Consider the following 12,553-nt stretch of genomic DNA (forward strand, 5'->3'; position numbering starts at 1 on the left):
CAAGTGACAACAAACCGGTTGCAAACCAAGACAAAAAAAAAATCAGGTTCAGGATAGAGCTACTGATGGTTTTTTATCTCTGCAGTATCATGTGCATTTTATAGACAGCAGTGCATCATAAAATGTAAGAAAGTATATGAGCGAATTTATCTTAGGGGCAGTGGTGGCTCAACTGGTTAAGGCTCTGGGTTGTTGATCGGATGATTGGTGTTCAAGGCCCAACACAGCCAAGCTGCCACTGCTGGGCCCTTGAACAAGGCCCTCAACCCTTCTTGTTCCAGAGGTACTGTATTATAGCTGCCCCTGCACTCTGACCCCAACCTCCTCAGTTGGGGCATGTAAAGAAAAGAATTCCACTGTGCTATAATATATATGTGGCAGTTTCTTCTTCTATTTGATACTAATCAGCCTAAATTCTGTTTGAGGTAAATATGCGATCAGCACTTGCGTGTTTGACACACACACTTACACATGTGACATGGAGCAATGATTTCTTTGACAATACAGCAAGTAACATTTACAAGATATTTAAAAACATGAATGATTCCACATGATTCCTCTGACCAGTCATATGGGAGGTTGTGCTCAAATGTTTCTCCACTTCGCAACTATCTATCTGCAGTTAGCTCTACTATATAGTTTAATGTGTTATAATAGAAGAAATAAGTAGAATTGTGGTTTCACCTTATCTTCTCATCTAGGTGAGTTGTCTTCCATCTATATTGTCATGTAACAGGAATATCTAACTTAAATACATGTTAAACTAAAGTGGTGTGTATAAATTACATAGTGAGCTATATGCTAACATTCTCATAAGCTCGACCAGGCCACATCCACCAGAGAAACTGAAAGCAATGTGAACGTAGAGTTCATTTCATTGCTCGTTAGAAACGTTTGCTTCCTTAGTGCAGAGCTAAAGAAGCAAACTGTGAACACCAAACATGTTCTCAGACAGTCGGCTACGTTTTATTCTATGATGTGTAGTTAAACATTTTTGGCCAAACTTCCTTCATGTCTGTTAATCTAAACAAATTTTAAGTGAATTATAAGAGTTTATCTATGTAATATATCCTCTGTATTAGAGTTTCTGTGTACAGCTGAAAACATGGCTAATGTTAATAAATACATTAGTGGTTAAAATGTTTTATATATTCAAGATAGAAATACATGGTTGAGGTCGGTGTAGGAATGGTAAGTAGATTAAAAGTAGTTGAGTGATAAAGAAAACAAATAAAGAAAGTGGAAGCTGAAAAGCATTTAACTAAATATGTATTTATTTTAGAAAAGACTTTTCCGTTTGTATGTCCTCGTAGCTTATGTGCATTTGTATTGCAAGCTTAAAGCAATTGAATGGTGAGTAAACACAGTAAACAGTTCAGCATATAATTAAAAACACATTGTCCTTTTTTAAACAAAGGAATCATTAGTATTAATAATAATTATAAAAACAAAGTCACATTGTCACATTATAAAGTCACATTGTATGTTTGTGTAGTTTAGTGAGAAAAGGACAAAAGTGCAGAAGGTGGCTTTTCATCATCTATTGGCAACGGCCAAACCGCTGGACCTGTACGTCATAAAGCATTACAGTATATACACACATATGGGGGGAAGTCGTGGCCTAATGGTTAGAGAGTCTGAATCCTGACCCTAGGCTCAGAGAGAACTGTGATATTCATGCGGTAAACATGAACTGGTTTTCTCTCTCTCAAAACACTGTGCAAAGTGTTTTCCTTCGGTTCAGATTTATAAATTAAGTATTCAACCACTTGCTTTTGCTGATTTTTCCTCAACCAGTTTTTCTTCATCACAAATGGCAGAAAGTCAGTGCGTTTAACATAGGAACAAGAGTCTTTCTCTACATGGGGGCTTCCATCTTCTTTTTAGAGGCCATCATGGCTCTCTTCAGCTGCTCAAACGACACAAACATGACAACGTTCCATGATCCCAGTCTGAGAAATGAAGGCACAAATCTGGAAAGAAATGGACAGAAATACAGGATGTATCACAACTGAAACCAAACTGCTGAAAGCTTTGGTTATAGCAGGTACTGTATTTAACTTGTATTGTTTAAAAATAGCATAAAACATGATGTTTATGAATCTAGGGTTCTGTGCAATGTTTTGTACCTCACTCTGTATAAAGTCATAAGCTAAATGCTATAAATTTAACACCACTAATTTGCACATCACAACCATATGTGGTTCTTCTCTGAACTGTTGACAAATAGGTCAACAAAAGTGTACAGTTACTTTTTTCCACAAAGTGTGTGTATGGAAGATCATAACCATCTTCTGCACAGCCTTCACACTTGGTTACCTAGCAGCTGCATTATTATAATAATTTTTTAATTATTATTATTATTATCCATTCTAAAACGGTTATTATAACTGATGCGTTGATCGGATAGACGGAAGTAAGTGTCTCTTACCCTTTGTAGAAGGCTGTAGGTCCTTCTTTGGTCATCATGGTCCAGGCACAGTTGACAGCACTTCTGTATTGACCAGGAGGAGAGTTCATGTAGCGAGTCTTCACCACGTCCACGGGAGAGGCGATGACGGTGGTGATGAACCCGGCGCCGAACGCAGAGACAAAATGACACGGCAGGTTATCTGTAACGAAACGTTTAACAGTTTATATTCAATTCAATTTATTTGTATAGTGCTTTTGACCATTCACATTGTCAATTTTCAAAAGTATAGAAAGAATAAAAATATATGCTATATACAGTACTGTGCAAAAGTTTTAGGCAGGTGTGAAATAATGCTGTAAACAAAGAATGCTTTCAGAAATATTAATAACGAGTGTTTATTTCTGTCAATTTACAAAATGCAAAGTGAGCAAACGAAAGAAAAATCTGAATCAAATCAATATTTGGTGTTACTAACTTTTGCCTTCAAACCAGCATGAAGTGATGGCACGACCCCCACAGAGCCCTGATCTCAACATCATCGAGTGTGTCTGGGATTACATGAAGAGACAGAAGGATGTGAGAAAGCCGACATCCACAGACGATCTGTGGTTAGTTCTGCAAGATGTTTGGAACGACCTACCAGTCGAGTTCCTACAAAAACCGTGTGCAAGTGTACCTAGAAGAATTGCTGCTGTTTTGAAGGCAAACGGTGGTCACACCAAATATCGATTAGATTTAGATTTCTCTTTTGTTCATTCGCTGCATTTTGCTCATTTATGAAAATAAATGTTTAACACTTCCATTTTTGAAAGCATTCTTTGTTTACAGCATTTTTTCACACCTGCCTAAAATTTTTGCACAGTACTGTATATATGAATGTAATTTTAAATAAAATACACAACTGCAAACAAAATAATGTACTCAGACGGTGAATAGTTTTAAGCAACTTTTTAGAAAATAGCAATGTGACAGTCTTTTTTAATCTCTCGAACAATCAGGTTGTAGCTATGGTAAGAAGAAAATACACTTGGTGTGACTGTTCAATCTGAGAATTAATGTTTTTAGATGTTTCTTGGTTGTTAGTAGATTAAATAGGCAGAAGTTTGTGGACACCTGCCCTTCACATCCATATATGCTTGTTCCATACATGTTAGCCCTCCTTTTGCTGTTATAATAACCTCCAATCTTCTGATCAATTTTGAAACATGGCTGTGGGGATTTGTTCTCATTCAGCCAGGAGAATTAGTGAGGTCAGACTTTGATATAAGCGCTTACTTTATGCCCAGAACATTATGCTGGAACAGGTTTGAACCTCTTCGTTACACTGAAGACTTTTTAAAGCACAGTGTGATGGTTGAGTGTTATAATTTGGCTATATAGTTTATCTACCTTGGACTCGTGTCATATTAACTGTGGCGGCACACATCCTTGTCATACAAGCAGCTCATTTGTCTTATCTCGATTTTCGGCTAAAGTGAAGACAAACAACCACCTCACTGCAAAAGCAATCTTTATTTCATCTTTATTACTGATGATAAATGTTAACTAGGTAACAAGCTAGGCTAGCGAGTTAGCTAATACTAGTCGAGACTGCCGTGACCTACACTTGAACTTTATTATAGGATAGGATATGTAGGATATGAAAGGTTACAATAAGTCACTCTGAACTCTGAAAACATTATTGATTCGATTCTGTCAGGAGATTTAGATCTTAAAAAAACATGTTACTCTGCAGAATGTTTAAAAAAAAGTAGGGAGCAGAAAATCTATGCAGGACATGCAAAATGCTGCTTTAGGTATTATTCTGGTGACTTTGCTTTTGTCCGTCAAAGCAGTTCGGGTTTCTAGTGAAGTGTGACCGTAGCGCATTAATGCCGACGTTGCTGAACATCCACAATTGTGTTAACAGTCTTCCCTGTTTCGCATAGTCACATTGGTAAATATTAATGAAGCTTGGATTTTTATATGTGCTGTTATATAATCTAACATGTTGTGCAACAGTTCATTCTGTGAAGCGGATTATGCAGACTACAGTGCTTCTGAGGTACAGCACACCTATGGCTCTGTCCTATCAGCATTCAGCAATACCTGGCCCATACTGTCCTACATTAGAGACTTGTGTTGGCCCATTGAAAAACAGTTTCATTACCATTAAATCTATTTTATACCCAATAAACAGAGGTAATATAAATTATAAGATTTTATTTTTTCTTCTTTAGATTAAGCTTTTAAGATTAGGAGTATATACACATATATATACATATATATACATATATATATACATATCTTTTTTATTTATTTATTAAAACTATGTTGCCACAAATATTTGGATAACATTTCAATATTCAAAAATATTACTGTTTTTCCCTCTATAACTGTGCTGCTTCTTCAACAACTAAAGCCTTTCAGGTTTAATTTTAATTTAAAATGCCCCCAGGAGATGACTGGATACCCGACTATATTCTGCTGTTATTATGATATTCATTATGTAACTTAAAAATTAAGTTAGTCAGTATTATAACCCACAGTATAAAGTCCATATGATAACAGTTGCCTTTTAAACCGAACTGCCTGAGCTTTGCACACAGGCCTGGTGTTTTTTAAGGTATCTTGTGAATGAAGCAATAAAAGTCTTTTTTATCTCACAAGATTTTCTGTATTAGATAATAATCAGTAAATACTTTTTTTTATCAGCAGGCTGGATAGACAACAGGAGGTGTGTGTATTTTGACCAATCAGCTTCGACTTAAACAGTTGGATGCTGTTGTTGAATTTTGACATATCAAACTGGCCTCAACTGGATTTAAAAGCTTTGTTCTGTTTGGATGTTGACCCGATCTAATAATCGCTAAGAATGAAACATGCCACATGTGAGTTCTATTGTTCGGACTGTTAACCCATGAGCATTGGATTGGTGACATATCAGGGATTTCATCATTACAACAAATAATATTTAAATAAACATACCTGACATCAGCTTGTGTCCCAGAATGGCTTCTTTGATGAGATCATAAGACACAAGCTCTGTGCAGTTGACTAAGGCATTCCTTGTGATGTTGGGTAGTGTTCCTGAAAGAATATGAAATAAATTAGTAGAATATTTAATTGAGTATATAATCAGTGCACATGGTATCCTGGGAACTCTGGGTTTAAAGAGGGAATACATGAGCATACTCTGCATCCATATTTTTTATTTATTTATTTTTTTTTTTGCAATTCATCATAAAACCTATCGGTTTCTGGTACAAATTCATCCACAAACCTTTCCAGAGTCCACGCAGGCCCTCCAGGTGGAAGATCTGTCTATATGCCTGCATGGTCCCGTTGTAGCGACGAGCGACTCCCTGCAGGTTCATCTGGGCCTGGAAGCGCACTTTCACCACATCTGTGGGCTGAGCTATAGAAACAGCCATCGCTCCTGTGGTACAGCCGGCCAGAATCCTGATACCTACGTTAGGGTCTGTAGATGGAATGAACAGGCTTATATTAAGACAGAAATATCACTTTCCCATTAGATATCAGTGAAAAGCTTGAGGTTTAGAAGTTTAAAGCTTGAAGTTTTTTTTAAATGTTTGTGTAGACAACCGTAACTATAGAAATAGAAATATATTTTTCTTATTTAATTTCTATTCAACAACTATAAATGCAATCCCTTGGTTTTATCTATGTAGTTAATATAGACAGATTGTTCATTATAATGCCTATAATTATTATCTATAATTTGCCCTTTTAATCTCACGCACTATCTTTGCCTCCTGTGTAGAAGCTCTTGACGTTGTCGTAGAGGCCAATTCGTATGGATGCAAAGGCCATCTGTCTGTGCAGGCCGGCCACCAGGCCGTTATAGAGCGAGCGAGGCCCCTCTGTCCGCACCATAGTGCTTATCGTCCCAAACACACCACGATATCGGATGTTCTTGGTAGCTTCTACTGCTAACTTCTCACCCTGGATCTAAACACAAAACAAGAAAAAGCACACATCAGAATGTATCTAGGAAATCACTAAGATGAGAAAGGACAGACTAGCTTACAGGTATTAACAGCAAAATTTTGAACAGGTATTGAATGAAGGGCATTGAATTAGCATTTCTTAAGGTTGTAGTAGCAAAATGTCATGTAATGTTATCTTCTCCTGCACAGATTTTTTTTAAGATGTATATTTTATGACGGGGGGCACAGTGGCTTAGTGGTTAGCACGTTCGCCTCACACCTCCAGGGTTGGGGGTTCGATTCCTGCCTTCGCCTTGTGTGTGTGGAGTTTGCATGTTCTCGCCGTGCCTCGGGGGTTTCCTCCGGGTACTCCGGTTTCCTCCCCCAGTCCAAAGACATGCATGGTAGGTTGATTGGCATCTCTGGAAAATTGTCCATAGTGTGTGTGTGTGTGTGTGTGTGTGTGTGTGTGTGTGTGTGTGTGTGTGTGAATGAGAGTGTGTGTGCCCTGTGATGGGTTGGCACTCCGTCCAGGGTGTATCCTGCCTCGATGCCCAATAACGCCTGAGATAGGCACAGGCTCCCCGTGACCCGAGAAGTTCGGAAAAGCGGTAGAAAATGAATGAATGAATGAATGAATATTTCATGACATAAAGGTCAGTAGGTTGGTCCAAAAAATTTTTAAAAAAAGCCAGAAAACACTACCGTCAGCTAATAACTCACAATATTTCCCGGGTGTGATCTTAAGGGGAAAATGTCATTAATCGTATCAGCATTACGTTGTTCATTCGTCATATTTAAAGCATAAATAAATAAATAATCGTGATTTTATTTTACACATTGAGTAATCTATACATCGAAACAAACTATTTTTTTTAATAAAAATAGATATATATTTTTTTATATATCTTTTACTTTATTCTAAGTCATTCGTGCTTACTTCATTCTATTGTCTCTAAGGGAATTTATGACATCTCACATCCTTAAAGATTATTTTTTTATTAATTTATTAATCTATCTTAAGTAAGCATTTTATCTTTGTAAGGGTTTTGATATAGGACGCAAATCCCAAAATACCTGGAAAACTGAGTGCGAAAATTAAATACACCATGCAGAGCAGGGCAACGTACACACACAAACACACACACACAAACACACACTGACACACTCATTACCAACAATAAATGAAGAGACACCGATTCACCTAATTCGTATGTCTTTGGGAATTCTTTAAGAATCTTATTATTGTATATCAGACAGTGTTTAACCGGAATGTTCACACAATGTTATGCAAAATGTCTCGCTGATGTAAAGCAGGTAATGAGGCACTGCAATATCAAATCAATATAGGCTCAAAGGGTTCAAATGTCACAGCAATATTCAAGTGCACAGTGTATGTTAGCATATGTAACAGGTTACTCTTCGTATCACACACTGATTTAGATCACTGGACTGTGTGTGTGTGTTGCATACCTGTAGCCTGACTTTAGCCGTGTCCAGAGGGAAGGTGACGAGGTCGGCGATGCAGGCTGCAGTACCTGCACTCAGTACCTTCACTCCCAAAGGAGGAGGAACATCAGATGGCTTCAGTCCCACCATGATCACAGCTTCATGCACCGAGAACAGAATCACAAGTACTCAATTAAAAGATTTTATAGTAAGATTTTAGAGAAAAGATTTTATAGTATGTATTTTAAGCAGTGATAATATAATTTAACAGTAGTAAACATTAAGCAACTGATGGCTTGTAGCACGCAACTGAAGAAAGTAAAAAAATAATAAAAATCGATCTTTAACATCTTGAATATTAATTTTTTTTAAGCTTATAGACTAACAACCTCATTTCTAAGCCTTATTTCTTCTTTGCTTTAATAAGCTGATGCCTAATTTTATCAGATAAATATTATTTTCAAGCATATTTTTTGTAAGCAAAATGATTTACACAATTTCCTTACTTTCTCAAATAAATTAGTTTAGAAGTTTTATCAATAGTTTGCTTCTATCCTTGTTAAATTTTCTAACAAATCAGATATATTCGACATTATTCCGTTCTAAAATACAACACATTTACAAATTTTCTGAAAGTAGCCTGTTTTTTTATTCTTAAATAAAAAAATAAAAAAAAACCTAAAAATTCTAGACTAAAATTACAATTTTAAAACGATCGTGTCAAAAACCTTTTCGAACTCGTATTAAGTGCAAGGCAAATGTGCAAAGTGAATGGTGTCATCATTTAGATGAACCATCGTCTGGAATTAAAACCAGGTCTAATCCCTGTTTAGGAAAAGTGTCACTGAGTGAGTTATGATAATCTAGAGAATGTAAAGAATGAGATATTACTTACATTTGTAGTCTAGTGCTCAGGTAATCCCTTTGAAGATTGTGGCTTTGTGTCTGAGGCAGACAGTTTGGATTAAAGCTTGAGAAAGACAGATTAATCTCTCCCTCTTTATATAATCCATCATTTCTGCAGACACTTGAAGAGGCGTTTCTTCACGTTCACAGCTGAACTCAAAGTCCAACCACAAACACAGTGTCAATGTCCAATTTAGTGCTGGTTTAGACACACACACACACACACACACACACACACACACACACAGAGAGAGAGAGAGAGAGAGAGAGAGAGAGAGAGAGAGAGAGAGAGAGAGAGAGAGAGAGAGAGAGACAAGCTAAAAAACACCTTCCCTTAGGAAAAAGTAAAAGCTTTATCTCTTTGGCTGCAATGGGATTTATTGTTAAAAATGTAGATTTGATCTAGAGTGTTTGTCTTACAGTGCATCAAAAGGTTATTACGTATAAATTACTGCATGACTGTTTGCTCAATGTGATTTGCAATAGGCCAGGAGGCTCAACCGAGCTCTCAGCCAATCACTGCTCAGCTTTCAGACCAAGCACTCTGAGCTTTAAATGGATGATTGGACGCCCAGTGGACCGATGTTTATCGCATATTACGATCGTGCTCATACGGGTGTGAGTACCTGGTTTTACTTTTCCTGCATCTTTAACTTTCTTAGGCAACCCATTCCTATACAGTTTGAACTAAATCATTTCATCAGGTAACATAAATGTTTAAAAACAGCACAAATATCTTCTGATACAATATGTTTTATCAGTGAAACTTTTTCTCCAGGCATTTTTAGGGATTTTAATTTTATTAGGAACACTAACTTACTCTTCGGAGATTATATTCCTTTTTATGCATTTATTAATTCAAGCAAAGTTATTATTACAACTAAAACTCATAACTACTAAAAAATTTATTCAGTAAGTTCAGTAAGTGATATAAAATCACCACACAAGTACCAAAAAAAAAAAAAACTCTATATAATGTATCTAGTTGCTGTATGTCAATTGACAAACATATCTAATTGTTAAATCTATACCACTGACACTATACGGTGCTCTGTTTTGAACAGAAACATATACAGTACATCACTTATAGTCATAATTAGCTGGTCAGGTCGATGCTTACAAAAGACAGTTGGTCAAAATGTATGTATTTCTTACTTCTGACTTTCTAGTTAAGCTGAACTTGGTTTAGATACCATTTGAATGTAAATTTTTATTTAAAATTAGTACAGAAATGTCAGGAATGATAGAAAGGGTCTATCATAGTCATATATTCATTCATTCATTCATTCATTCATTCATTCATTCATTCATTTTCTACCGCTTATCCGAACTTCTCGGGTCACGGGGAGCCTGTGCCTATCTCATACGTCATCGGGCATCAAGGCAGGATACACCCTGGACGGAGTGCCAACCCATCGCAGGGCACACACACACTCTCATTCACTCACACACTCACACACTACGGACAATTTTCCAGAGATGCCAATCAACCTACCATGCATGTCTTTGGACCGGCGGAGGAAACCGGAGTACCCGGAGGAAACCCCCGAGGCACGGGGAGAACATGCAAACTCCACACACACAAGGAGGAGGCGGGAATCGAACCCCCAACCCTGGAGGTGTGAGGCGAAGGTGCTAACCACTAAGCCACCGTTCCCCCCTGTCATATATTCAATATTCATGAAAATATCTTCTAAAATAACATTTGCAGTGTAACAGTAAATGAGTCAATATGGGTTGTTAACTCTGTATGTTTGGACCATCCCTGCGTTGCCATTTAATATAGTAATAATTTCATTACAAGACCATCTCCTTCGAAATTTTGGAAATATCCTATTTGGAAAATATACACATTATTAATATACACTATATGGCTGAAGGTTTGTTGATTCCTAGACATCACATCCATAGGTGGTTCTTCACCAAACTGTATCTACGAAGTTGTAAACATACCTGTGCACAAAGTGAGCTCCATGAAGACTTCCGAGGTTGGATGAAGAACTTGAGTGTCCTGCACAGAGCCCTGACCTCAACCAAAGTGAATAGCTTTCTGATAAACTAGAACACTTGACTTCACCCCAGACCTCCTCACTGACATCATTACCTGATCTCAATTTTCTCTTGTGGCTGAATGAACCCAAACCTAGACACTACATTTACATTTATGGCATTTATCAGACACCCTTATCCAGAGTGACATACAACTGAGCAACTGAGGGTTAAGGGCCTTGCTCAGGGGCCCAGCAGTGGCAGCTTGGTGGACCTGGGGTTCGAATCCGATCAGTAGCCTTAACACCTTAACCACTGAGCTACCACATCCCCACACTAACACACCAAAATCTAGTGGAAAGCCTTCCCAGAAGAGATTTACATTTACATTTACAGCATTTGGCAGACGCCCTTATCCAGAGCGACTTACGTTATCTAATTTTTTGCCCAGGGGCCCAACAGTGGCAAATCGGTGGACCTGGGATCGAATGTAGCCCAACACCCTAACAACCAGGCTACCACATGCCCTACAAGAGATGGAACTAAATCTGTTCAACACACACATACTGTATGGGTGAGCTGGGACAGGTCAAAATGGCCTTGTATACGTTCCACTGCATTTATGCAAAGAGTAAATGTATAGCGGTGTTGATTTACTATATTATGATATCTTGATTTTTAACTAATGATATAGACAACTGTGTTATTTTAACTAAATACAGGAAGGAGGTAGACATGTTAATACCAGTCAGAGCCTGCTTCAGTGAGAGAACACCCGAATGACGTCTGTGACTAAAGTTCACCAGGAGACAGATAACGTTCTTGCTTCACTGCATGTTTTCTCAATGGAGTGACTACGTAAGAAGTACCCCCACTGACTCATGACCTTCTCACTGTTGCAAGAGTTTAACTGTTGGCCCTGAATAACTAAAAAGCATCTTTCCTATGTGACGTTTTCCCAGTGAAAGTGTCTGAGCTAAAAAGTGTAGAAAGCGTTTTTAAGGTAATCGGATTTTACCAATAGAGTGTTTGGATTAGATTACGTCATTAAATCGCCACTTGAAAAATCTAATCTAGAATTTAACCTCAACAAGGCGGTTAATAGACAACAAAAAAGCAAGCTGAGGTTCAGGGATTTTAATCTACATGTAGTCTAAATGAATGCATTCAGATTCGGCAGATAATTTATATAAAGCAACTCATAAGCGATGCAATAAGCATCTTTATCTGTGAATACCAGAACTGGCTCTCTTCAAACTCACAACCTTTTCAAGACTAAAACAGAACCTTAACTTATCATCCAGAATGTCTACTCTGAAATGACAGATTAAAATTATATTATGCTAGTAATTATAAAATAGAAATTAGGTCCTAAGTCAATTTTCTATCAGCAATTTTGCACTGAGGCAAGTTCCAAAGAAGACCATTCATTCGTTCATTCATTCTCTCACTCAATTCATGCACACACACGTTCTCACTATTTCGAACCATCACTCCACTTACTGGCTGTTTTTAGAGACGCTGGAGGAAACCCCAGAGCTGTTAGGTGGTACTGCTTCCTGCTATGTCAGCATACCTTCTGTGAAGTTTGTCTGAATATCTTGTTAACCGTAGGATTGTGGGAGCATTAATATCTGCCATTTCTTAAACAGAAGCTATGGATACATTTTAAATAATTAATTAGCTCAAACATAGTTGGTCTGTGAAGCTTGCCATGGTGCTACAGACAGACAGCCTGCAAAGTGTCTCTAAACTTCAGACACAAATTCATGGCTTATGAATTAACATCATAAACATAAAAACAGGGGGGCACGGTGGCTGTGGTTAGCACGTTCGACTCACACCTCCAGGGTTGGGGGTTCGATTC

The 12,553-nt window shown here is 37.6% G+C and overlaps 1 protein-coding gene across 1 annotated transcript; it reads right to left on the reverse strand.

Moving 5' to 3' along the window:
• Positions 1-1,252: 1,252 nt before the first annotated feature.
• On the reverse strand, positions 1,253-8,844 carry ucp1 (uncoupling protein 1). The gene is made up of 7 exons (XM_027146034.2): positions 8,687-8,844; positions 7,816-7,949; positions 6,157-6,364; positions 5,676-5,873; positions 5,381-5,482; positions 2,432-2,612; positions 1,253-1,973 (listed from the first exon to the last, which is right to left on the reverse strand). The coding sequence occupies exons 2-7, from the start codon at positions 7,939-7,941 to the stop codon at positions 1,859-1,861; spliced, it is 930 nt and encodes a 309-aa protein (XP_027001835.1). The 5' UTR covers positions 7,942-7,949; positions 8,687-8,844; the 3' UTR covers positions 1,253-1,858.
• Between the last annotated feature and the right edge of the window lie 3,709 nt (positions 8,845-12,553).

This window comes from Tachysurus fulvidraco, chromosome 4 (genome assembly GCF_022655615.1).
Source record: "Tachysurus fulvidraco isolate hzauxx_2018 chromosome 4, HZAU_PFXX_2.0, whole genome shotgun sequence".
NCBI classification, from domain to species: domain Eukaryota; kingdom Metazoa; phylum Chordata; class Actinopteri; order Siluriformes; family Bagridae; genus Tachysurus; species Tachysurus fulvidraco.